Below are 27562 nucleotides of genomic sequence, written 5' to 3' on the forward strand. Positions count from 1 at the left end.
TGGAAAAGGGAAGCATCTTTTCTCAAAGGCATTTGTTATGTTAACAGCCCAGTTTGAGAGCTAAGCAAACCATCTTTGAACAACAGGCTACTGGGGCTTGTTTCTTAGCGGCTCTCCCTATCCATTTGTGATTAAGGTGCGTTTCCTCACACACCTTAAATAGAGAGCTTCCAAGCATTATTTTCCCCAGTGCAATTAGTGAACAGTGCCTCCAGTCACCCAAAAAACATACGTACCCATCCTGGGAAGATGCCACTAAGAATATTTCATGTGCTTAATCACACATGGAATTCTAGGCGTGGATTCAGCAATTCTCAAATTATCATTGCTCTGATGTGATCAGTGCATGTGGTGGCTTTCAAGATGAGCAAAAGAAAATGGTCTCCGTTGCAAAGAGCATGCAGTTTGAAGAGCTAATGGGGAGAACTCCTCCAATCAGGCTCGGCGTGTGTGTCTGTGTGAAATGCTTGCCAGAAGCTCAGAAAATACAGTGGTACCTCAGGTTAAGTACTTAATTGGTTCCGGAAGTCCGTTCTTAACCTGAAGCATTCTTAACCTGAAGCGGACTTTCCCATTGAAAGTAATGGAAAGTGGATTGATCCATTCCAGACGATGAAAAACACCCCCTAAAACAGCAATTTAACACAAATTTTACTGTCTAACTAGACCATTGATCCATAAAATGAAGATTTTAAAAGAATTTTTCGATTTCAAGTTTAAATAAGGAGACTGATTAAAGATCGTTTGGGATGCCAGCAAAGCTGTCCTTAGAGGATTTTTTATACAGTGGTACCTTAGGTTAAGTACTTAATTCGTTCTGGAGGTCCGTTCTTAACCTGAAACTGTTCTTAACCTGAAACACCACTTTAGCTAATGGGGCCTCCTGCTGCTGCTGCACCGCCGCTGCACGATTTCTGTTCTCATCCTGAAGCAAAGTTCTGAACCCGAGGTAATATTTCTGGGTTACTGGAGTCTGTAACCTGAAGCATATGTAACCTGAAGCGTATGTAACCCGAGGTACCACTGTACCACAATTGTTTACCTATTCAGTTCCAAGGCTGCTGAATTCCCCAGTGATGCCATCAGAGAAACAGTGCTTATTCCTTTTCCCAACTCCTCCTCCACGGAGTCTCCAACCCACTCCCATCCCTAATTACCTCCATCACTGCTTCAATGGAAGTGGAAGAGAAATGAAACAACAAAGAGGGGGCTTCCCCCCCCCCAACTAACTCCCTCTCAGACACCTGCCATGCTACATGCCCAACACCAGTAGCACTGGGAAATGTAGTTCGGATCAATTTGATTTTTATTGTGTTTCTATGCTGTTTTCAATCAAATGAATCTCAAAGTGGCTTACAAACAATAGATAACAGCAACATAATAAAAACATAGCAGAGAATCACAAATACAGCCCAAATCATGTGAAAGAATCGTCAAATCATCACTTGCAATCTCCAAGACACTATTAACGAACAGCAACTGGAAAGAATAAGCTAAGAGTACAGCGGAAGTCATGTTATTAACAAATCAATAAGGCATTTATACTCTATAAAGCAATGTCAACAACTACAAAAAAGCAACTTAAAAAATGAGCTAAGCGCTGTTAAGTTCATACGCGCACTCTCCACACCCCCATAACTCAAAATCATTCGCTCTGTTCAGTTCATAAAAATGCACATAAAACACACATGATGCCCATTGTTAAAGCCAGTTCAGCCCGGATGCTCAGACGTCACCATTCCTGAGTACAGCGCCTCCCAAAGGAAAAAACATGTAAAAAACATGTTTCGGTAATTGAACTTGAAGCCAAAATAGAATGTTGGGACCTGTAAGAGTATAAAAAGAGTCCTGCTGGAACAACCCAAAGGCTCATCTAGTCTAGCATCCTGCTCTCATGGGTGGTCAACCAGATGCATATAGGAAGCTTACAAACAGGACCAGAGCAAAACAGTGCCTCTCTTAACCTTTGATTCCCAACAACAGATATTCAGGATATGCTCCGACCATGGAGGCAGAGCATAGCCACTGCAGCTAGAAGCCATTGGCAGGCTTACCCTCCACAAATCTGTCTAACCCCCTTTTAAAGCCATCCAAGTTGGTGGCCATCACTCACAGAATCACAGAATTGTAGAGTTGGAAGGGACCCTAAGGATCATAGAGTCCAACCCCTTGTGATGCGGGAATATACAGCTGTCTCATACGGGGATCAGCACCACACTCTAGCCAACTGAGCTATCCAGGATGAATGCAATGGAGATGAGCACTGCAAGACTCCCAAATCAGTACTTCGAAGCTTGGAGATAACAGTCTTGACACCATCACTAAATTCAAGCTTTACAGTAGGAAGTGAGGAAAGATAGCACATATAATAGCACTAAGGGAAAGGAATGTGTAATATGTAGGGAATGTGATACATCTGAGGAAGCCCTGAGTTACAGGAGTTTTATAGCTTCCTAGGACTATGAACCCCCTTCATGGATCACTGCCTTGCCGTGGCGAAGGGGCTTGAATAACTCAGAGAAGCTATGAACTATGCCGAGCAGGGCACCCAAGATGGACAGGTCATAGTGGAGAGTTTAGACCAAACGTGATCCACCTGGAGGAGAAACCAGCAAGCCACTCCAGTATCCCTGCCAAGAAAACTCCATGGACAAAGACAACAGGCGTATAAAAGTTATGATGCTGGAAGATGAGCCCCTCATGTCGGAAGGCATCCAACATGCTACTGAGGAAGAACGGAGGACAAGTACAAGTAGATTCAGAGCTGATGAAGAGACTCTTGAGAGTCCCATGGACTGTACGAAGATCAAACCTATCCATTCTGAAGGAAATCAGCCCTGAGGGCTCACTGGAAGGACAGATTGTGAAGCTGAGGCTCCAATACTTTGGCCACTTCATGAGAAGAGAAGACTCCCTGGAAAAGACCCTGATGTTGGGAAAGATGGAGGGCACAAGGAGAAGGGGACGACAGAGGATGAGATGGTTGGACAGTGTTACAGAAGGGACCAACATGAGTTTGGCCAAACTGTGGGAGGCAGTGGAAGACAGGAGTGCCGGGCATGCTCTGGTCCATGGAGTCATGAAGAGTCAGACACAACTAAATGACTAAACAACAACAAAAGACTAAGAACAAGATGGACATATTAATGGCATTGGAAAACCTCCATAGAATTATTTTTTATTGGTTCCTGAAGTCCAGTGTGTGTGGTATATGAATTAATCCTACCGGGCCAACCACTTTGTATACAATTTGTCTTCCCTTGCTCAGAAGACAAGATCAGAAGCCTCTTGATTAAGATTATCTCTGTGAAATATTTATGTAGATCCAAACATTTAAGCTATTGACTTCTTTCATGTAGTTAAATGATGTGATCCCAAGGGCACATATAAATTGGGTATGCATTATGTGCAATAAATCACCTTGAATTTTCAAGCAAACAAAAACCTGAAAACAATCAGTGGTGAACTTAATGGGCACTGAGGATCCTCCTTGTTATTATTTAAGCTTAAGTTAGACAGGATGTAATTCAAAGCTCTCTGTTTGAGCTGTACTTAGTTGCTGCTATTTACAAGACAGGCATTTTTCAAGCGGCCGGGATTATTAATTCTAGATATTAATTGCATGCTGCAAAACCGACAATTTGGTCAGAAACAATGGAGCAAAGGCTGTAGATAAATAAACTTGGAAGCCCATTAGCTGCTGCCATACTAATGGGCCATTGTGCATATTGGCTTTCAGAGCTAAAGGTTGGAACAAATTAATATTATATCTACTTAACTAATTACGCATGTAAACAGTTTACAGCTCCTTGAAGAAAGCAGTATGAGAAAACACTTAGCAGTTGTTCCGCCAGCTGGATTTTCAAATGCTGCACAAGCATTAATTGACTCCCCACCGCCAGCATGCTTTCACTGATGTCCAGAACCTAATTTATAAATAGATTTTATGATATGGTCTCTCTGTACCCAACAGGTACATGAAATCAAACAATGTTGCCCACCCATTGTTGCATGCATTTTAATGTTACCTCAGTTGAAGAACGTATCTTACAAGACAGTCCTATATGTCTTTGCTCAGAAGTAGGTCGCACTGAGTTCAGTTGGGCATACTCCCGTGTAAATGGGTATAAGATGGCAGCCTTAATTATTTTATTCCCCCAATGCGGCTTTGAATAGTTTAATTTTAGAGTGGAAAATTCCAGAGACAATAAACCAGCAACAAAGCCTATCTCTCTATTTTTCTTTTTTTCTTCTTACAAGAGTGAGCGCTGCTCATGTTATGACTCCCTTAAATCCTGTCTGTGTCTGGAAACATGTGCAAATGCTTTAGTGAATGAGAAATATACAGTGGTACCTCTAGTTGCAGACACGATCCGTTCTGGGGTGCCATTTGCACCCTGAAAAGTCCTCAACTAGAGCAGCGCTTCTGCATAAGCGCAGAGCGCAATAGAGCGCTTCTGCACATGTGTTAAGTGCGCAGAACACTTCTGCGCATGCGCAAAGCATGCAGAACGCTTCTGCGTGTGCACGCATGGTGAAACCCGGAAGTACACACTTCCGGATTTACCGCATTCACAAGCCGAAAAGACGCAAGATGAACCTAACATAACATGAGGTATAACTGTATCTGATCAGGTCCCAAGCAGATTGGCCAAATGCAAGACTCCAGACGTAGTTCAAAAGTTTGTGGGTCTGTCCAGTAAGACATGTCTTAGGATCTTCAATCAATAAGCTCTGGGGCAGTTCAGTTGATAGAGCATGAGATTCTGAATCTTAGGGCTGTGGGTTCAAGCTCAACTTTGGGGGAAAGTTTCCTGCATTGCAGGGGATTCGACTAGATCAGCAGTTCTCAACCTGTGGTTCCCCAGATGTTGTCGGACTATAACTCCCATAATCCCTGAGCTAGCTAGGGGTGATGAGAGTTGTAGTTCAACAACATCTGGGGACCCACAGGTTGAGAAAGGCTGGAGTAGATTATCCTAGTGGTTCCTCCCAACTCTATGATTCTCTACGATAGGGCTGCCTTTACCATAGTAACACAGGAAATTGCCTTATACTGAGTCAGACCATTGGTCCATCGAGCTGCTAGCCCTGTTTGTTACCATTGTCTCTCATGGCTGTTGCGCTGCTGCTTACGAGCTACTTCACTCCCCAGCTCCTTCTGCTTCCTCTTTTCTGGATATAAGTCGCATCCCAAACAATCAGGGATCCTGCAGGAAGCAGCATGTGATGACACTACATAGCCAGTCAGATTTAGCTATGTGAGACCACTGAGGTCAAGCATAGGCAATAAAGAGTGAGGGCAATGCAAATGAGCAGTCAAACATTATTGCTAGGTGTGCTGGAAAATAATCAAAGAATGGAGGCATTTTTTTCAGAACAACTAAAAATATTCACATGGGGATGCACACACAAAGAAACTAGTGAATAGTTTCAGCTGAGCTTGCGCCCTCCAATGTGACTGCCATCCACGCAGAAAATGCAAACCCGAACACTAATCTTCAATATATAACAATTTCAAGAACCGCTTCTAGAATGTACACTGTGTCACAGCCCTGAGAACAAAGCATCTTTCATTTACTGTTTATTCCTTGCCAGGGTTGAGTCTTTCCAAGATCTGACTGAAGAAGTTGTATGCACGGCAGCGGGGGCAGGAGAGGTTGCGGAAACATTTGCATGCAGAGCCCAAACATCATCTGCTCTTTATCATCCCTGTTTGGCACAAAAAGGGGACACAGTGCATTTGTCTTTGTGGAGGGCACTCTGGCATCTGTACTGAAACTGCAGCTGAAGGGTGCAGTGAGAAGAAAAGTTATTGTGTCACATTAGTCGTAATTGCACACTTACAGACAGCAGCATCTAGCTGCAGGGAGGAACCATCAGGATGAGTAAACATGGAATATTGCAGGCATGTCCGGGAAACCCACACCAAAAAAAGCTCAACAACGTCTGTGTCCAGATGTTCACTTCTTGAAATATGGCAATCCTAGTTGGGTTCTGCTTGAAGGTTTTCCGCATTTGGGTGTTCACTATGAGAACAGTGTGCCTGATCCAGCAAGCTCTTCTCATCTTCTTATGGCCTCACAGAGAAAATGTTATGCTGTTAGTAAGGTTGTGAGCTTTGTGGACCAGTCCACTGTATTCCATGAGATTAGCCCCAGGTAAAGGGTGTACAGCAGAGGCAGTCAACCTGGCACCCTCCAGATCCTGTTGAACTCCAATTCCCATCAGCCCTGAATAGCATGGTAAATAGTCAGGGATGATAGGAGTTGTAGTCCAACAGGATCTTGAGGGCACCACGTTGGTTTACCTACTGTATCAGATTGCAGTCTTAATAGGCTGGCTATTACCTGAGCAAAGTAATTTATTGAACATATGTATTTATTAATCAACATACTGTAAAATCAACCTTATGCAATTGTTTTAGTAGAAAGAGTTTTTAGATATATATATATAAAACTGTATTGGATTTGAAATTGTTTTTATATATAAAACTGCTTTAGATATGTTTTTATTGTTAAATCACTTCAAGATGTTGTATACGAATTGACTCAGAAATGGAGTTAAATAAAAATCAAACAAATTCTTTTGAACTATGCAAATGGTAGGGGGCGTTTGTACTTACACAACTATTTTTTTGCTTAAAATCATAGAAGCATAGAATTGTAGAGTTGGAAGAGCATGGAGGGCCATTCCTGCAATGCAGGAATCTTAGCCAAACATCCAAGACAGATGACTATCCAACCTCTGCTTAAAAGCCACCAATGAAGGAGAGTCTATCACTTTCTGAGGGAGTCTGCCCCACTGTCAAACAGTTCTTACTGTCAGAGATTTCATCCTGGTGTTTAGTTGGAATCTCCTTTCTTGTAACTTGAAGCCATTGGTCTGGGTCCTACCCTCCAGAGCAGGAGAGAACAAGCTTGCTCTTTAGATATTGGAAGATGGCTATCATACCTCCTTTCAGTCTCCTCTGTTCCAGGCTAAATATACCCAACTCCCTCAACCATTCCTCATAAGGTTTGGTTTTCAGACCCTTTATCATCTTGGTTGCCTTCCTCTGCACACGTTACAGCTCGTCAACATCCTTCTTAAACTGTGGTGCCCAGAACTGGACACAGGACTCCAGGTGGGGTCTGACCAAGGCAGAATTGAGTGGGATTGTTACTTCCCTTGATGGGGACACTATACTTCTGTTGATGCAGCCTAGTGTCCTAGGAGTACTTTAACGCTGATTAGTTAGCACTATATATTATCAGTTCCAGTCAGAACATACAGAACAGATGTTCTCCACCATGAAACTCTCCACCTACCTTGATAACACCATTTAGCTGAATTACCTTTGCTAATATCGAGATATTAGCATTAAAGCCACAGCCGTTACTGAATCCCAGTCGTATCAGAAAGCAATTAAATGCCTTTCCAGCATCTCCTCAAGGGGAAAAAATGATAATGTGGGTCTTCTGATGGCTCCAGGGATGAAGGAGTTTTTATTTAATCATATTATACAGTTTCCAGTGGATTTCTCCTCCCCAGCCGACATTAAATTAAAGTGGCTAGTGGAATCCCTCTTATGTGGAAGGATCAGAATGCATGCCGGGATTCAGCTGTGTGTCTGGAGTCCAGATGTTGAATTCTGGGCATGCTGAAAGGAGAAATGCTTTGACGTCACAGCATGAAAGCTACCAGAGTGAGAATACTTACCATGAGAAAATCATCTGTGTAGATGATGAGAAGTTCATCAACTGATGCTCACCTAATGATGACCTCCATGTGTGAATGGACCATCATAGTCCTAACATTATAGGAATCTCTTACGATGTCCCAACAACCCAGATACAATGCAGACTTTCAGCTGTCTGTCATTGGGAGTTGCTTCATATGTACACGTGCATTGTTTGATGACCGAACCGCCAACTAATATTCTGTGTGTGAAGGTGGTAGCCCTTGATATCCTCCCTGAATTTGTCTATTTTATTTTATTTTATTTTTTTAAAAAAACTATCCAAGTTGGTAGTCATTACTACATCTCATGCACGCAGGGACGCGGGTGGCGCTGTGGTCTAAACCACTGAACCACTAAACCAGCCACTTGCTGATCAGAAGGTTGGCGGTTTGAATCCCTATGATGGGGTGAGCTCCTGTTGTTCTGTCCCTGCTCCTGCCAACCTAGCAGTTCGAAAGCATACCAGTGTGAGTAGAGAAATAGATACTGCTTTGGTGGGAAGGTAAATGGCATTTCCATGCACTAAGGGTTCCATCACAGTGTCCCGTTGTGCCAGAAGCAGTTTAGTCATGCTGGCCACATGACTCAGAAAGCTGTCTGTGGACAAATGCCGGCTCCCTCGGCCTGAAAGCGAGATGAGCGCCGCAGCCCAATGGTCACCTTTGACTGGACTTAACCAGGGGTCCTTTGCCTTTTACCTTACCTATCATGCAAGCAAATCCCATAGTTTAACTGTGTACTGTGCAAAAAAGTCATTGGATGGCCCCAAGTCCTAGTATTATGAAAGAGGCAGAAAGATGCTATGTGCCCTTTCTCCGTGCCATGCATAACCTTATGCACCTCTATCATCTGTTGTTTTTGTAAAATAAAGCACTGAACATGTTGTAACCTTTCCTCATAGAGCAGCAGCTCCATCCCCTTGCTCTTTTTGATTGCCTCTTTTATAGCACTACAGGAATCTCAACTAAAGAATCCCTGACAGATGGCCATCCAACCTCTGCTTTAAAATCTCCAGGGAAGGGGAGTCCACAAACTCCCAAGGAAGAACATTCCACTCACAAACAGCACCTACTGTCAGAATGTTCTTCCTCGTGTTTTCTGGTAACATGAAGCCATTGGTTCAAATCCTACCCTCCAGTGCAGGAGAAAACAAGCTTGTTCTCTCTTCCATGTGGAAGCCCTTGAGATATTGGGAGATGGCTATCATATTTCCTCTCCTCTGTTCCAAACCAAACCAAACCAAACCATCTTCTGTACACATTCCAGCTTGTCAACATCCTTCTTAAATTTCTAAATATCTTAAATATTCTCTTAAATACTATTAAATATCCTCTTTGAGGCCAGGCAACCAAAACCTTACACAGAACTGTGGCCATGACTGGCCACCTTAGGAGGAGAATACACAGTACGATACACTTCCGGCGGGTAGGGAGATGGACATAGCCTCCAAAGGTGAAGAAATGCTTGTTATCAGATTTGGTTATCTTAGCCATAGGATCTACAGCAAATTATTATTCTACAACTAAGAACAACTGAAGAACACATTAGGAACACAAATTAAGGGGCACGATTTAATTTTCTAGATTTCGTCTATTGATCAAAGGTTGGCTTCTGTTTAATCTCTCCCTGCTGCCATTTCTCATTTCTGTTTTTTTCCAGCCCATTTCATGCCATTTTGTGATTGAACCAGAAGGTTTCTGGGCTCTTATCCCAGCTGATCCCAATGACTCAACTGTGTGTGACTTTGGGCAATTCGTAGAATTTCCGTGTGAGTGTCAAGGTCAACTCAGCCATGAAGCTGGATGAAATGCAGGGCCTTGCAAAAAGGCAAAAATTTGCATCAGAACGTAATCCTGCTGTACTAAATATACGGAAAACCAAGAGATTGCATCCTCTTGTTTTAATGTCATTAAAAGGCCAAAAGCACATGTCAAACACACACAAAGGCTTGCAGCTGTAGTTCAACTGCCTTTCTTGAGGACTCAATTCTGGAAGGGGTTGAGTGGGAGTGAAGAAGCAGCGGGAGGGAAGGGGTGTTTAATTATTTTCCCACCCACAATTTGCTGGACTAAATTGCTCCCCCACAGCAGCTTTTCTCCCTTGGAAGTCTCAAATGCATGTATGAGAAGGAAAACGTGTTTGAAATCTTGGTGGGGGAGCCATTTCAGGGATGATTTGCAGTAGGAAACAGCAGGAAAATGGGTTAAGTACTTCCTCCTCATGCTGCTTCTCTGCTCTCAAACAGTCCCTTGTGAAGTGGACATTAAAGTCATGCCCATTTGCATGTAACATATAGCTTGATCCCTATTGACTCCAGCCTAAAACTAGACCATAAAGGATATAATTTGGATGCTCAAGGTCAAAAAGAAAAATCCCAAGACCTTTCCTAAAATGCAATGGGAAGTTGCCTTGGCTTATATCAATGGTCAAAACAATGTTTAATCTAGATCAGTATTGTCTACACTGGCCTTCTTCAACCTTTGTGCCCCAAATGATGTTAGACTACAACTCCCATCATTCCTGACCATTGCCTAAGCTGATTGGGGGTGATGAGATTTGGAGTCCAACAATGAAGGGAGACACAAGCTTGAAGAAGGTTCGCCAGACTTCAGGTTCTTTGGACAACAGTCCCCATCCCCTGCTCTCCAGCTTTCCAGGCAGGAGTTTCCCCAGCCTTTCTAAAGATGACAGGAATTGAATTGGAAACTCTTTTCATGCAAAGCATACTACTGAGCTGCAAACCCTCCACAAAGAAATTATGCTTCATGTACCATAAAGTAACATTGCCACGATTCAGAGAACTCTTTCCCCTTGAGCCCACACCTTGAGACAATTAAAGAGCTGTAGCTTATATAAGAGAGACACCAAATCTACTGCAGCATATTCCATTTCCACGTGGAAACTGTAATACCTCGCACCTGCATAGTTCACAGTCAACACTGCCACATGGTTGAATTCAGAGCTGGCATGGAAAGCTGATCTGATCAGCTCCTGCCACATCAAATTGTTTACAAATGGTCACGGTTCCATGTGGAGTCAAACATGAGCCAAAGCACTGTTTGGCAGTGCTCACGTGGGCGGGACAAGACTGCCTAAGAAGAGTCCTGATGAATCACCAGAATTGGGGGTCTGTCATAAAAATGTGACTATGGCTACATTCACATCATACCTTTGTGGGAATGTTCAGGGATGCAGGAGAGGATATATTGTTTGATTATAGCCTTTCCAACTTGTGTTAACAAGTTCACAATTTAGCAGAGTAACATTCCCCTTTTAAACTCACAGCGGATGCGTTTGCTCAGGCTCGCTAAAGCCTCTATAATAACTGTTCTGGTATTTTCCCCTTATTCCCTCATAAAAGATAAGACACGACACAGTCTTCTATAAAAGTATAAAAAGAGTTTACTCACATTCTGTTCACAATCGGATCCCAGAAGGCAGACTTACCTTAGAAAAGTAACATACACCTGGAAACTATCTCATAAGGAGACAGTCCCTTTGTCCTCTCTTGGCTGAGAGCATCTTTGGCTAAGCAGATGTTGCTTCTTCGATGCATATAGTCATAGAGAGAGAGAGAGAGAGAGAGAGAGAGAGATGGCTGTCCTGCCCTGTGCTTTTGTCGTTACCTGCACAGGTGAGGCCACGCCCACCTCTAGTCACATGCAGAGGAAGTCTGTCCCAGCCCAGAAGGAAACAGGAAGTTTACCTGCTGGCTGGACAAACATTCCTCCCCATGTGTAAACATGTTCACTCTAGGAATGTTGTACTTGACTGCTCTTATGTTTCACATCCCACAACCTTTAAAGCACCATGATGCCACTTTAAACAGTTGTGGCTTCCCCCAAAGAATTCTGGGAGCTGTAGTTGGTTAAGGGTGCCAAGAGTTGGTAGGAAGCTGCTGTTCACTTCCCAGAGCTACAATTTTAGAGTTCCTAGCTGCATTTCAGTGGTAAAACACATGCATTCAGCAATTACTTGGCCTCTCCCTTATGACTACTGCAATGCGCTCTACGTGGGGCTACCTTTGAAGGTGACCCGGACACTGCAATTAATCCAGAATGCGGCAGCTAGACTGGTGACTGGGAGTGGCCGCTGGGACCACATAACACCGGTCCTGAGAGATCTGCATTGGCTCCCATTACGTTTCCGAGCACAATTCAAAGTGTTGGTGCTGACCTTTAAAGCCCTAAACGGCCTCGGTCCAGTATACCTGAAGGAGCGCCTCCACCCCCATCGTTCAGCCCAGACACTGAGATCCAGCACCGAGGGCCTTCTGGCGGTTCCCTCATTGCGAAAGTGAGGTTACAGGGAACCAGACAGAGGGCCTTCTTGGTGGTGGGGCCCGCCCTGTGGAACGCTCTCCCTTCAGATGTGAAGGAAATAAGCAGCTATCTTCTTTTTAAAAGACATCTGAAGGCAGCCCTGTTTAAGGAAGTTTTTAATATTTAATGCTGTATTGTTTTTAACACTTGATTGGAAGCCGCTCAGAGTGGCTGGGGAAACTCAGCCAGATGGGCAGGGTATAAATAATAAAAAATTATTATTATTATTATTATTATTATTATTATTATTATTATTATGTGAGTTAGGAACAGCAGAACCTGCCTTTATACCAAGTCAGACCAGAGGTCCATCTAGGTCAATGTCATCTACACTGACTGGCAATGGCTCTCCAGAGTTTCAGACAGGATTCTTTTCCTGTTCTGCCTGGAGATGCCAGGGATCGAAGCTGGGACCATCTAGGACTCTTCGCCAGAAGGTTATGTTTTAGTCTAGGGGCTGAGGGGGAACCAAGAGCCTCTGCTGAAGTTGTAATCACTGGCTGAGGTCAGGACTGTATTGTGATCATCAATGTCACGCACCAGGAGGGAACATGGGGGAAATTACCATGACAAAATGCAAAGGCAATTTCTTTTTGGCTGAACAAAGCGAAGCAGAATGTTTTGAATCTCAAAGCTATTGTGTGGGACAAATACTTTTCTTTAAATGAAAAGAGAGAGCCTGGTTTAGAGAATAAAATGAAAATGGTATTGGAGATAAAAGAGCATAAGAATATCTGAACAAGCGACCAAGGTCCTCACCCGCAGCCTGTTTTCAACAGCAGCCGGCTAAAAGCTACAACGAAGCTAGGAAGCATCAGTCCTCAATTGTTGTTCGTCCCCAGCTTTTGGTACTCAGATAGACTGCTGCTGAACATGGAACTTCAATTTCGCAGCCAAGCATAATTGCCTTTCAGAGTCCTATCCTCAATAAATTTGTCCAATCCTTTAAAAAAAAAACCCTAAGATTGTGATCTTCAACATGTTCTTTCTGTAGCAAATTCCAAGAGTCAGTTAGGCCTATGCAAAATTACTTTTTTTTTGTTTTGGTCTGCACTGACCCTTCTACCATAGGAACACAGGAACTGCCTTACTCTTGAGTCAACCCATTGGTCTCATTATCCCTGTAGCTCATTATTGTCTACCTGCCTATCCAGGATTTCCGTCAGGAGTTTATCCCAGTTCTACCCAGGAATTGAACCCACGCTTGCAAAACAGGTGCTTTACCACTGAGATTGCTACTCAATTCCATTAGCCACACACACACACACACACAATTCTTGCCTTAATGTTGTTACCGTTCATTGCTTTTATGCTTCAAGAGGAGTCTCAGGTCAGCTTAACAGCCCTAATTAAAACCTCTCAAAAACAGCCGCACATTCTACACAACCAAATAATCAATTGAAATCACAATGAAACAACATCAGCTTTAGAAAACAGCAGCAGAGCACGACATACTCTCTCTTGCCGCACTGAACACTTAGCCACCAGGTGCCTGGCAAAATAAGTATGTTTCTAGGCAATGTCAAGATGTCACCAGGGCGAGGCGACCCGATCTCAGCTGGCAAAGACAGGGAGTCACCACTGAGAAGGCCCTGTTCTGCCTCACTGCCCACTATTCTACATAAAACAATTAAATCACCAAGTATAACTCGAAGCACAAACATACGCAGTGGAGGTTATTTTGGCTGGCCATTTTTCTTCTTTCTCCAGATACTTTTGAAGACGGAAGGAACAGAATTGTAAGCAACTATTGCTCCCATTGTTCCAACAGTTGCAAGTATTCTTTTACCATCAAGTCAACATATCTGCTAATGAGGAACTTGGATAAGCAAAGCAGGATGTGTTGCAGCAGACAACACAGTCCTCATGGTGTGGACACACAAGAGGTCTAGCCCCCTACTACTAGCAACTGAATCTGCACTTTGAAACAGAATTTTTTTAAGGCAGTCTTGAGTTCCAATGAGATGAGTGCAGACTCCACAGAAGGAGAGCTGGTTGATTGCACTCATTAACTTACATGGGATTTTACTGATTTCATGTTAGGTTAGATGGACAGCAGAATGCAAACCACTCCTGAAATTACAGAGCACTGTAAAATTGCTTGAGTGTAAATCCTATTGACCTCAGTGTATGAACTCTTAAACAGAGGTGTGAAGGTTGTATTCTTAGTCAATTTCCCAATAAGCCTATGCAAATCACAGAAATTATGGAAGAGAATACAAAACTGGCATTTATATAATGATATTCATTCGTAATTTATTGCAAATCGTTGTTTGAAGTTATGTGTGTTTTATTCCGTATATTATGGGGTGTTGCTTGTTGCTTTATTGTTTTGATTGCGGATGCCTAGAGTTGGTTTAAACATCATTTTCTTTAGGAAAAGCAACACAAAATAAGTTAATATTTTGGGGCAAAAAAAAAATGATCTTCCTTCAGGCAAATAAAAAAAAATGATTTCCTCAAACAGATCTGTCCTTTAAAAAAGAAAAAAAATCACACATGCAGCCTATCTATTTGCCAGCCTGCCAACACTGCTTTTCATTACCTAGAAACAGGCAAGAAGTGAGCGAAATTGAAATTAAGGGAATGTATGATTTCTGCAGCCTTCTGATGTGAAAGCACACAAATGAACATTCCTCTCATTCAGACACTATTGTCCCTTAGGGGGAAAGGCTAGCACTTTGTGCTAGTGACAGCCTTTGTTCCCATGACCTGGGATATATCAGCGTGGTTAGGCAGGAAAGATTCATCAGCTGTTCTCATTATTCCCTTAAAAAAATCTGTTTCCAGAGCAACAAGGATCCTCAATTATTAGACTGTGTAAAATGAAGCTTAAAGCCACTCAGTCCTCATTATTAACATGTTTGCATATTCTGACAGGCGGTGCCATCAGACAGATGGAATGACCATCGTGAAAAGGAGAAGACAAATAAGAGAGAACGACTCTAGCATGTGCTGGTTTAAAACACTGTTTTGGAATGGCCCTCAAACAGGATTTACTCTCAGATATCAGTACATCAGGACAGGTCTATAGCTGAAACCTTGGCTTGGTGGGTGAGGGGAGAGATGGCATAAAGAGGTCTAGGAGGGAATTTAATTGCATTTTTATGTATGGTGGGGAGAAGATGCTGTCTTAATGAGAGACACTTGCTTTTAAAGCAGGTTTCCTGTTAATTTACTTTTCCTGAAAGTAATTGCACAATACCCCCCAAAAAGCAACCTCTCAGTCAGTTTAAAGATTCAGAATATAAAGTTACCCTTTAATTAAGGCAGTGGGGTAGACTATAAAATTGTGAGGGCAGGAATGTGTGTGTGTGTGTGTTGAGGAGAGTACTCAGAACACAACTAGGGTATATTAAGTGAAGGGGCATATTCTGATATTTTTGTTTCCTTTTGGGGGGGTCTGTGTCAAGGTCAGTGCCCCCTCCCACATATCCCTTAGTTACAGACTTCCATGGGAGATTTTTCTGAAGCCTGCAATGGAACAGTCACTGCCTCTGTTGTGTTCAGTCAAGACCCTAAGTCAACATCTCTTGCACAAAGAGCCCATGACACTCAACCTTGGCTCCTTGTGTATATCAGTCTGTTGGGTCCTGGGCTTCCCATCCAGCTGATTGTCATCTGAATTCCCCCACCACTCAATCCTGCCATGAAAGCACCCTTGAAAGCACCCTGTCAAGTTTGGTCCCGTTTTGTTGTGTGCGCATGTGTTTAATTTCACACCGGCCACAGGAAACAGCTCCCTTCCCAGAACCAACTGTTCTCGCAATTAACCCACCACCGCACAAACACAAAATCCCAAACACAATGCCTTGCTGCTGCTGCTGCTGCTGCTGTGCTCCTTTGAGAACCCCAGTGTGTGAGTCACTGCTAGAAAGATTTGCAATTCAGTGGAAAGAGTTTTATGCTTCAAAAGGAAGAGAAAGTGAAGGGGAGGGTTTGTTGGTGGTGAAAGCCTTCTTCTCTCACACTTATAAATAGAAAAATGGGGTTGCAGACGTCAAGCTCCCCCACCCCCACTCCCAGCCTCTCTCTCTCTCTTTCAACACTCGCTGTTGTGTTTCCTACTTCTTGGTGTGTCCCGAAAATTGCTTTCTCGATGGGGTGGGCCAGAGGGTGGGATTGGTGACTTAATTATTACTCTGCTTGTTCCATCTCCATGGTGACTTCTCATGCCAACAGCTGATCCCCTCCCACTTCATGAGACAACCTTCTCTTTCTCTCTGTTGCAAGGGGCAAGTCAGGCACATGCCCAAGCTTCGATTAAATTGCCCAGGTAAATTAGGCTATGTGTGTTAACCAACAAAGATCAGCTTAAGCAACCCAGCTCTGTCCTGACTGCTCTCAGCTCTTGGATGTTCTCACAAGCAGCAGGCAGTGTTGATTTTAGCCGTTTTATTTTCAGTGTGTTTGCATGCCTGTAGATTGAGAGGAGTGGGACGGGCTGGATGTCGTGTGGGGTGAGAGCGAGACAACAGAGCTTAGGCAACTTTCCAGGATAACGCAGCTCTTGTCACTTTGGACTGAGCATCCCTCTCCAATGATGGCACAAGGGAGAAGCCAGTCTCTTCCAAAAAGCATGGTGAACTAATATTATTGACTAGCATCTTCCCAAGCAGGTGAAAAGCAGCAGGTAACTGTCAGCCAGGTGGAGCCTGAGATCACCTGTTCTGAGTTTTTACTGCCTGAGAGGCCCAGCCATGACTGCTTGCCCTCTGATGCAGAACTCGTGCAGTTGGAAATCTGGTCTCTGCCAGTGACTTCCTGAGCTGCCTTGGGCATGTCCCTTTCTCTCTGCCTCGCTTCATCCTTTGTGAATAAGACAGCCTGTTTCAAGGAGGAAGGGGTACTGAGAGAGGACAGAGTATCCAAGGTTTAAGGAAGCCTGCTGCCCAGTAAGAGGGTGGCTGAAAAATTTCGGGGAAGAATCCTGGCTCTTTCCCCCTTGCCCTCCTCTGAAATGCATCCTTCAGCTGGCAGAGGGGAGCTTTGCCCTTCCGAAGGGCCAGGATGGGGAGAATGCTCTCATGTAATCCTATTTACAGCTAAGCCACTGCATCATTTCAGGACTTACTGCAGAGAATATGTTCCTAATTTCCTTCTGCCCTCCCTTCTCTGACAGGCTTATTGCCAGATTGGCAGATGCGAAGACACATAGACACACACCCATTCCCGATCTGTTTCCCTCTCCCTCTCTCTTCCTCTGCCTCTACGACTCTCTCCCATTCCTCACCACCCAGCCCACATCCTCTGCTATACTGAGAGGAGGAGGAGGAGGAGGAGGAGGAGGAGGAGGGGCGGGGAAGAGAGAGAGAGAGAAAGTCCCGCTTGCATTTTTACCTTGCTGCTCCTCGGCTTCAGTCCCGGCGGTGTCCCCGAGGATGCTGGGGTCGCTTTGTGACCTGCCTCTGGGGAGAAAACAGCCAGTTCCTTCTTCTGATGCAGCCATGAGGGGGTGGGGAAGGGAAGGGAGGGGAGGGGGTGGGGAGGGGAGGGGGAGGGAGAGCAGATCTCAGAGGCCGGAGGAGGAGGAAGAGGAGGAGGAGGAGGGAGAGGCGCTCATGAAACCGGAGGCAGCCCAAGGTCACGACGGGGAAGGGGGTGACCCGCTGGTGGTGGTGCAGAGCGCGCCTCTCTTCTCAGCCGGGGAGTCCCAGCAGCGGGAGCATGCTGGCAACCAGCCTCCTCCTGCAAGCGCCCCGATGCCAAGCAGTCCGCTGGCACCATCCAGATGCAGGGATGGGCGTCCCTCCCAGCGCCTGGGGGCTCCTAGGGCTCGGCGGGGCGCTGCAGAAGTTTCTTCCTGGGCATCTTCTCCTCCGGGTGGCGAAGGCTGGCTTCACGCTGCCTTGGTCAGAAGGAAGGCAAGGGGGGTGGATGGCAGGTGAGGTGAAGGGAGGAGTTCGGGGTGAGCCAAGTCCTAGGCTCAGGAGGAGTCTCTTCCCATATCACGGCAGGCAGAGGAGAAAAGGCAGGCGAAAATAAAATAAAAAAGCACGCGCACCCACCCTCCTTGGAACTGCTTGCTTGCTGCTGCTGCTGCTGCTGCTGCTGCTCTTCTTCTTCGCGCATCTGTTGGGAAACAGAGGGATTCTCCCATCATACCCTGCGAGAGTAGGTGTGACATCACCGGGGATGGGGGGAGAAGGAGAGGGGGGGAGAGGAGGGAGGAGGAGGGGTCGTGGGTGGGAGAGAGCTTACCTGCACTGCACAAAAGAGGAGGAAGGAAGGAAAGGAATGGGGAGCAGCAGGTGTGCGCGAGAGGCGGAGGCCTCCTGCCTGCTCCGACCCGACACCTTCACACGCCCCTGACGAGGAGGGAGAGGCGAGGCGAGGCTGGTGGAGATCCCGGTGGTAAGACGCAAGAGCAGCCTGCGCTTCAGACTTCATGGCACACGCACGTTCCGGCACACATGGTCGCGGCGGTGCGGGCCATGCGTTTCCCTTGCCTAGACTTTTTCTAGCCCCAGGCAGGGGGTGAAGGGGTGTGTGTGTGTGTGTGTGTGTGTGTGTGTGTGTGTGTTTTGGTAAGGATCCTGTGGAACTGGAAAGGAAGAGATGTCTAGCATCCAGGGAGCTGCCTGATACGGAGTCAAACCGAGAAGCTCACTGAGTGACAGCTGCTGTCCAGTTTTTCAGGCAGTTTTTCAGGCAGGAATCTGATCAACTGGTTAAAGTGTGGTGTTAAAACCTGTGTTGCAGGTTTGCTTCAGCTGCATTGCAGGGGGTTGGACTAGATGAACCTCGGGGTCCCTTCTGGGGTGGGGGTGGTTGAATTTGGGACCTCCTGTGTTCAAGGCAGACGCTCATTTGCTGGGCTAAGACCCTTCCCAATCTGCAAACCCATCTTTTTATTTTTCTCAACCGCTCCTCAGAATGGTGGGAACACTTGGGAAAGCCCATCCTCTTTCTCACACACTTATTGATTGACTGGCTGGCTGATAGATAGGCTTACATATAATAAGCTTGGTGGTGAACACGGCACATGACACCCATAAAAGCAGCATCAATATACTCATTCAACATGCAGCACACAGTCATGGTCACTGTGTATTGCTGACCGCATGTATGCTGTTTGGGGAGTGCATTCCTGAATAACTGGTGGTTGAGCTAGACATCAGGAAACGTCTGTGTGAACAGAAGTGATTCAAACAGGAGCTTGAAGCAGCTTAGCCCATGGTGTTTGCATAATAGTATTAGGCAAGGAGTTTCGCTCCCCAGGCAGAGATGCACCCAACACTCTTTGTCTTGTAGAAGCAATGCGAATATTTATTTGTGTGTTATTCTTTCAGAATTTATGAACCAATCTGCATTCAGAGAATATCATAGAGCTGTGTCAAAGCAGGATATGATGCAAGTCCATACCACGATGTTAAAAGCGTGATACCACAAAGAATTAAAAGCTGCAGAAAGAAAATGGACTTAGGCTGCAGAAATAAGTCCCACTGAATTGAATGGGACTTACTCCCAGATAAGTGAACTGGGGAGTAGGGTTGCAACGTAATTCGGGGAGGCTTGGAACAGAAGGATAGTTTTCAATGAACATCGGAAACATAACCATTTGAGGGCTTGGTTCACTTCGGGTCACAGCATGCTTTCCTGCAATTGTGTTGTGGTGCCATCAACAGAAGTTCATCCACAGATCTAAGCAACCAGGGAGTGAGGTAGAGGGGACAGCAGCTTCTCAGATACCCTGGTTCAGAACCATGTGAGGTTTCATAGATCGTCAGCAAAACCTTTCGTCTAGCCCAGTAGCAAATTGGCAGCCTGTGCAATGCTTTCAGCTGATCCTGAGAACAACTGTGCAGCTGCTTTTTGCAGTAGTTGCAGGATCCAAAACAAATTGAAGGGCAGCCTTGTGCAAAACAAACTGGAAGCTATTGATGGGTGGACTGCTGTGGCCAAGCTGTCCCGGTCCAGGCACATGTAACAGGCACCCTCCAGCTGAATGTAAAGATGGGGCTGGTTGACCACTATGAGAATAGGGGGCTGGATTAGATGGGCCTGATCCAGCAGGCTCTTCTTATGTTCTTATATATACTGAGTAAATGGTTTCCTCAAGTAAGCTGCTTCCAAGCTGTTATATCAGGCCTTGCACTGCAGGGCACAAGACAGCTTTGCAGTTCCCTCTCTACTTCCTGGTTATGCCATTCCACAAAAAGTCTGCAAATGCAGAGTTGGTCATGCACCACCATGGGTGCTTTAGTTAAGATTCCCACATTGCAGGGGATTAGACTAGTTGATCCTTGGAGTCCCTTCCAACTCTAGGATTCTATTGCAAAGTATTGGAAGACACAAGATCTACCCACCAGGGAAGAATGGCAGATGAAACTGATGGACTACATGGAACTGGCGGAAATGACTGGCAGAATTCGAGACCAGGGAGAAGAGTCGGTGGAAGAAGACTGGAAAAAATTTAAAGTATATCTACAGAAACATTGTAAAATTAATGAGTGTTAGAAGGATGCTGGAATGAAGTTACCGTATTTTTCGTTCCATAGGACGCTCCGTCCCATAGGACGCACCTACTTTTTTGGGGGGGAAATAAAGGGAAAAAATTTTTCCTTTATTTCCCCCCCAAAACCAGGTTGGGGAACAGTGGGATGGCGGCGCCGCGCCTCCCCGTTGTCCCCCGAGCTTGTGGGGCTGGCCGATGTCTGCCCCCCGTGAGGGGCGCTCTGCTTCAGGGCGACCCACACGCCGGGCGGCAGGCTGCAGACACCTGCGCGAAGCATGCGGCGTCCTCCGGAGGGTGCCCCGTGCTCCACGCTGCCAGCTGCCGCCCGCAAGCCGTGCGCGCTCGGGGGGAGTTCCCCCGGGCGCGCAAGGCTTGTGGACACCTGCGCGAAGCACGGGGCGTCCTCCGGAGGGCGCCCCGTGCTCTGCGCTGCAGGCTGCCGCCCGCAAGCCTTGCGCTCCCGGGGCAGATCCCCCGGGTGCGCAAAGCTTGCCGACACCTGCGCAAAGCACGGGGCGTCCTCCGGAGGGCGCGCCATGCTCCATGCTGCAGGCTGCCGCTCGCAAGCCTTGCGCTCCCGGGGGAGATCCCCCGGGTGCGCAAGGCTTGCCGACACCTGCACGAAGCACGGGGCGTCCTCCGGAGGGCGCCCCATGCTCCGCGCTGCACGCTGCCGCCCGCAAGCCTTGCGCTCCCGGGGGAGATCCCCCAGGTGCGCAAGACTTGCCGACACCTGCACGAAGCACGGGGCGTCCTTCGGAGGGCGCCCCATGCTCCGTGCTGCAAGCTGCCGCCCGCAAGCCTTGCGCGCCCAGGGGGGATCTCCCCCCGGGCGCGCAAGGCTTGCGGACACCTGCGCGAAGCACAGGGCGTCCTCTGGAGGGCGCCCCATGCTCCACGCTGCCAGCTGCCGCCCGCAAGCCTTGCGCTCCCGGGGGAGATCCCCCAGGTGCGCAAGGCTTGCCGACACCTGCACGAAGCACGGGGCGTCCTTCGGAGGGCGCCCCGTGCTCCGTGCTGCAGGCTGCCGCCCGCAAGCCTTGCGCGCCCGGGGGGATCTCCCCCCGGGCGCGCAAGGCTTGCGGACACCTGCGCGAAGCACGGGCGTCCTCCGGAGGGCGCCCCGTGCTCTGCGCTGCAGGCTGCCGCCCGCAAGCCTTGCGTGCCCGGGGGAACTCCCCCCGGGTGCCCAAGGCTTGCAGATAGCTTCCTGGAGCCTGGAGAGCGAGAGGTGTCGGTGCGCACCGACGCCTCTTGCTCTCCAGGCTTCAGCGAAAGCCTGCATTCGCCCCATAGGACACACACACATTTCCCCTTCATTTTTGGAGGGGGAAAAGTGCGTCCTATAGGGCGAAAAATACGGTACATGGTTTTAGTAGAAATGTAACAAAGAATTAAGTAAAAGCTGATTGATAATGGGTTAAAATGAAAAAATTCAAGGTTAGATCGTTAAGATAAATTATAGAATAAAAATTGAGAAAGATGGGAAGAACTTGCTGAAATAGTGAATTGAACTAGAATACAAAAAAAGGGAGGTGTGAGGAGGTTGATGAAACAAGTAAAGGAAAGGTAAAGATATGGAATATTGGATGCTTGTTTTAGTTTCTTCTTTGTTTTTCTTTTTTGTTGTATTATTGTATTGCTTTTATATGTTTTGTTATTGTTTTTTTTCTTATTGTTATTTTTTTTCTTTTTTCTGTAATTTTTAAACTCTTAATAAATATCATTTTTTTAAAAAAGGATTCTATGATCTATGGTTTTTTGAAAAGCTGTGGCCCTCCAGGTGTTGTGGGAGTCCTTCTTGTTGTTGTTCAGTCCTCAGCGGGCTGCTTTTGTGGGGAGGGTTGTCCTTTTAGGTTTATCTAGATATACAGTAGATACAGAGGGATATATATAGATAGATAAACTTCTGCAAATAATAATAATAATAATAATAATAATAATAATAATAATAATAATAAATAATAATTTATTCATACCCCGCCCATCTGGCTGAGTTTCCCCAGCCACTCTGGGCGGCTCCCAATTGAATGTTAAAAACAATACAGCATTAAATATTAAAAACTTCCCTAAATAGGGCTGCCTTCAGATGTCTTTTAAAGATAAGATAGCTGCTTATTTCCTTCACATCTGATGGGAGGGTGTTCCACAGGGCGGGCGCCACTACAGAGAAGGCCCTCTGTCTGGTTCCCTATAACCTCACTTCACGCAATGAGGGAACCGCCAGAAGGCCCTTGTCACTGGATCTCAGTGTCCAGGCTGAGCGATGGGGGTGGAGACACTCCTTCAAGTATACAGGACCGAGGCTGTTTAGGGCTTTAAAGGTCAGCACCAACACTTCGATTGTGCTTGGAAACATACTGGGAGCCAATGCAGATCTCTCAGGACCGGTGTTATGTGGTCCGGGCGGCTGCTCCCAGTCACCAGTCTAGCTGCCGCATTCTGGATTAATTGCAGTTTCCAGGTCACCTTCAAAAGTAGCCCCACGTAGAGCTCATTGCAATAGTCCAAGCAAGAGATAATCAGAGCATGCACCACTCTGGCGAGACAGTCTGAGGGCAGGTAAGATCTCAGCCTGCGTAACAGGTGGAGCTGATAAACAGCCTCCCTGGACACAGAATTAACCTGCACCTCCATGGACAGCTGTGAGTCCAAAATGACTCCCAGGCTGCGCACCTGGTCCTTCAGAGGCACAGTTACCCCATTCAGGACCAGGGAGTCCCCCACACCCACCCACCCCCTGTCCCCCCAAAACAGCACTTCTGTCTTGTCAAAACCATTACCTAGGCAAAGGGATTAGCTTGGCAAGCTTGCTCTTGTACCTTCTACCCACACAGATACGGGATCCCAAGAACTGGAAGGGACACAGGGCACCATCCAGACACACCCCCCCGAACCCCCAACACTTTCTTTACACTGTTTTAACATCTCACTTGCAAGGGAGAAAACTGAAATCATCTTTGACAGTGCCACCTTCTTGGCTGGTATAGGTGCATGCAAGCCGTGTGTGTGTGTGTGTGTGTGTGTGTGTACACGTACATAATACGTTCTCAGACATGGCACAGTGGAAAACTGTGGGTCGTCTTATACACGGGGCAATATCCCCCCTATTCTCTTAAACTGGAGTCCCTAAAAATTGGGGGCGTCTTATAAATGGGGCATCTTATACACGTGAAAATACAATATTCATTCTCAACTCATTTTGGGATCAGGTGGCCCATTTAGGTCTCTCCATTCATAAGATATTTATTGAGATTTTCAAAATGTTACAAAATAAAAATAAAGAGAGAAGAAAATACAAAATAAAAATGGTTTACAAAGTAAACAAAGAGAGAAACAAACCACTTCCAACAATACAAATACAAATTCAAAATAAGAAGAAGAAAAAAAACCGAAAAAAACAAAAATACACGACAAACATTTAAAAACATTTAAAAACAAATTCATTATTCTCAAATCCTCAACTGTCATTACCTTCTTTCTTTGACCTCCTCCCTTTCTTTGTATCCTAGTTATTAATTATCCCAGCAAATCCTTTCCATATTTCATAATATTCTGTCGTTACATTACCTTAAACTGTTTTAATCTTATCTTTTTATAAAAAAAACCTTGAAACTTAAAGCTTAAGTCTTATCCTTACCAACCTCTCATAACCATAATATTCTTTCATAATTCTTTAAGCATCTTTACTAAAGCCGAGTAGTTTCATTCCAACATTTTTTTTTAACATTCATCAATTTTATAAAACAGTCCTAATAGTAAAAAAAGAAGAAGAAAGAAATACAAACAGATCCAATCTTCATCCAGCGTCCCTTCCTCCTGGTCCCGGGTTTTGTCAGTCCTTATTATCCCATCGATCTAGCGTATTAACCTGGCAACCTTATATCTGAAGCCCTCAAGTCTCTTCCATGTCCCTTCCACAGCTATTCTTCATATTTGTAACTGTATTTTCCCTTGTCTCCTGCTTGTGGTAACTCCAGCTTGGCAATATTTTTGACCCTTCTCGACAGATCAGCCCCTTTTCCATATTCAACACTAAATTCCATGTGATGTTTAAAAACATGTTTCAAAAACCCTCCAAAATTAAGAGCCCCCACAATCCCAAACATCTCACTGCCCATTGCCAGATTTGAAAAGTCCAAACATGCCAGCATAGGGGGGTCAATCCAGCCCCCCATTTCCAAGCCAAACCAAACTTTTTCTTTCCAAATCTGGCTTTTTCCAAGTTCATTTGTCAAATCCGAAAACTCATATTCCTGTTGAGCCTGTTCTGTCAGGACGCACTCCTGATTTAATTCCTGGGTGGGCTCCACATATTTTCCCACTGTCTGTTCAAAATTTCCCACTGCCTGTTCAAAATTTCTAGTCGAAGTCGCCATCAAATTCATATTCTCATGTAACTGTTCCAGTAGGGCATTTGTTTTATATTAAGCACACAACAGAGCTTCTGAATACATTGTCCTGCAAGGTCAAATGTCTATTCCCACGATTGTAATCTGTGACAGCTGCCGGCTCCCTGGAATTGGTTACAGTTTCACAGTCTCCCTCTAGGGGGAAAACTTCTATTTGTTCTTGCAACAAAGTTTTCCTTTTTGAGATATTTTGTCAATATTTGTTCCTTTAAAATGCGAAAGGAAACAGTGGAATCACTATGTTTCTCTTCTTTAGCTATCTGTCAAAAACGTTTGTCTCTGGTCAATGAGCTTCAAACGTCAGTCCTGACACCCCGCTCCAGGATCAGGACGGTGGAAAGTTACTTTACTTTAAACTCACTTTAAACAGTCCAAAAAAGATCCCCCTTCTTCTCCTGCTGTCGAAGGGGGGTTCCACAATTTTAAATGATGAAATCCAATCCTTTAAAGGCGATTTTCTAAGCTCTAGTTTACGTTGTCTTTGCTTTATTCTGTCTACAAAAGAACGGAAGGCTGACTTCCTGTTTAGACCTTCCCGTTCAGTACCAAATTGAAAATAATTTTTTAAATCCAATTCCTTTCTGCTCGCAAGTCCTTATTTAAGGTCCAGTTGTTCAAAGTTTAAGTACTCACGGGTGCTTATTTTAGAGTCCAAATTGTCCCAGGAAAAAGGCAGCGCTCTCCGGCAACGGCTATGCGGCTTCGCTCCACGGAAATAGCAGTTGACTCACAGCACCACGCCACTTCCCCCTCTTCACTTCGGAGCCCGTTAATGGGTTCCTTTGTGAGTTGGGGGGCGCTAAAGGTGCCCGCCGAGTCCCATGGTCACAGGCTTCACCCGCCTGTGATTTTTAAAAGGGTCCCCGCTTCGCCGTAGCGGAGAAGACCCGTTTCACGCGGAGCTAGTCCCTCCAGTTCAGAGGGAGTCCGCCATTGCCGGTGGCGCCACCCCGCAAGTCTAGGTCTCTCCATTCAGACACATGCCAGGTGTGATAGTTGTGTGTTTTTCAGTGACTTTGATGTAGCGCATAAAAATGCAAAAACAAATGAGCGTTCAAACACACAAAATTGACAGAACGTATCCAATTTGCTTGTAAAACAGCAAGAAATATCTTTTTTAGTTGTTTAAATTTCTATTTTAAGAGGCAAGACCGTGTTGGCCATTTGAGAATGTTTTCTTTGGAACAAAAGGAAGCAATGAGTCATGTCTGATCGACTAGCTTCTGTGAGTCAGCAGGCTTGCTCTTTTCCGTGAGTCAGCAGAATTCTAAACTGCCTCATTTGTGTTACTCAGCAAGTGCTGTGTGACCTCTGACCAGTATTCTAATCTTCTGTGCTATTTTGCTTTTCCCTTTGAAGGGCAAAATCAGTGCAGGAAGAACTACCAGACTACAATAACAACTTCATTTTGATGAGTATAAAAAAAATTCTCTCTTCTTCTTATTTTAGCTCCAGGACTGTACTGTTGGATCACTGAGTTGAAGATGACTTGTAGAGGTCATCTGGTGTGTGACAGTCCTTGGGCCTATGCTCAGTTTCTCTTCTCTAAACTAAACATGCTTAGTTTCTTCAACTTGTCTTCATTAATACTGTTGTGGATTTGTGTTATTGTGCAGGCAATCACTCCTGGTTTTTATTCCAAGCACTCTCCTATTTTAGAAACAGAGCCACGTTCATTTTATTGCATTTGTGTTTAATTTTTGTTGCAAAATGCATTGGGGAGAGAAAGAAAAGTGTTCACATTAACAATAGGAAAATTACAACAATCCAAATTCAAATACATACTAATATATATCCAATTAGTTATCTATGCAAGATTTGACACGTGTCAAATGCAGAATGGGAAGTGAGCTCTTCGGATCACTGAGTAATGACTGGTAGGTGTTCATCGTTCAGGCCTTGAAATATAAGTCTCCATGTAACCTCACAGGATCCAGTTTCACTGCCCATCTGTTAGTCCCAACATCACAGGAATATAATTTAAATGCAGGTGGACAGCTGCAAATGTCCATGCTTTTTCCAAAGCAAAGTCAATACGAACAACAAACCATGTTTAGCTTATATCTCAGCACATGACTCAATTGCACATTCTTCCCTTGATTACAATCCAGCTTCCTGCATCCTCTCCTTCTCTTCCCCTATGAACAAGCCAAACACCGGCATCTTATACCCATTTTCAGCAGCTGGGACCCAAGTGCCCTCAGTTATTCCTCCCTCCCATTTCCACAGCTGTGAAGTTATTTGGTGGCTGTGCAGAGGCTGTGCAGGTGGTACCCGGTGAGGAAAATTTCTTGTCACCCCCCCCCACACACACGCATTGATTTTTATTTTTATTTTTTATTTTTTTGCCTGCAAAAATTGTTTTACAGTGGTGCCTCGGGTTACATACACTTCAGGTTACATACGCCTCAGGTTACAGACTCCGCTAACCCAGAAATAGTACCTCGGGTTAAGAACTTTGCTTCAGGATGAGAACAGAAATCGCACGGCGGCGGCGTGGCGGCAGCAGGAGGCCCCATTAGCTAAAGTGGTGCTTCAGGTTAAGAACAGTTTCAGGTTAAGAACAGCACTCCAGAACGAATTAAGTACTTAACCCGAGGTACCACTGTACATTATTTCATATTTTCTTACAAAGGAATGTGGATTA

General features: G+C 45.4%; 1 protein-coding gene across 4 annotated transcripts in view; it reads right to left on the reverse strand.

Annotated features, from left to right (window-relative positions):
* Positions 1-18403, reverse strand: part of PHACTR3 (phosphatase and actin regulator 3) — a 212237-nt gene extending 193834 nt beyond the window's left edge. For 3 of the 4 annotated variants that reach the window (XM_081011267.1, XM_081011268.1, XM_081011266.1), the window contains exons 1-2: positions 18247-18403; positions 17386-18117 (exon numbers count right to left, since the gene is read on the reverse strand). In XM_081011267.1, coding sequence (XP_080867393.1) covers positions 17386-17494 — 109 coding nt within the window. In that variant the 5' untranslated portion in view covers positions 17495-18117; positions 18247-18403. The remainder of the gene's footprint in view (positions 1-17385; positions 18118-18246) is intronic. The other variant, XM_081011269.1, reaches the window with a different exon arrangement.
* Between the last annotated feature and the right edge of the window lie 9159 nt (positions 18404-27562).

This window comes from Podarcis pityusensis (assembly GCF_964106645.2).
Source record: "Podarcis pityusensis genome assembly, chromosome: 6".
In the NCBI taxonomy this organism is placed as follows: Eukaryota; Metazoa; Chordata; class Lepidosauria; order Squamata; family Lacertidae; genus Podarcis; species Podarcis pityusensis.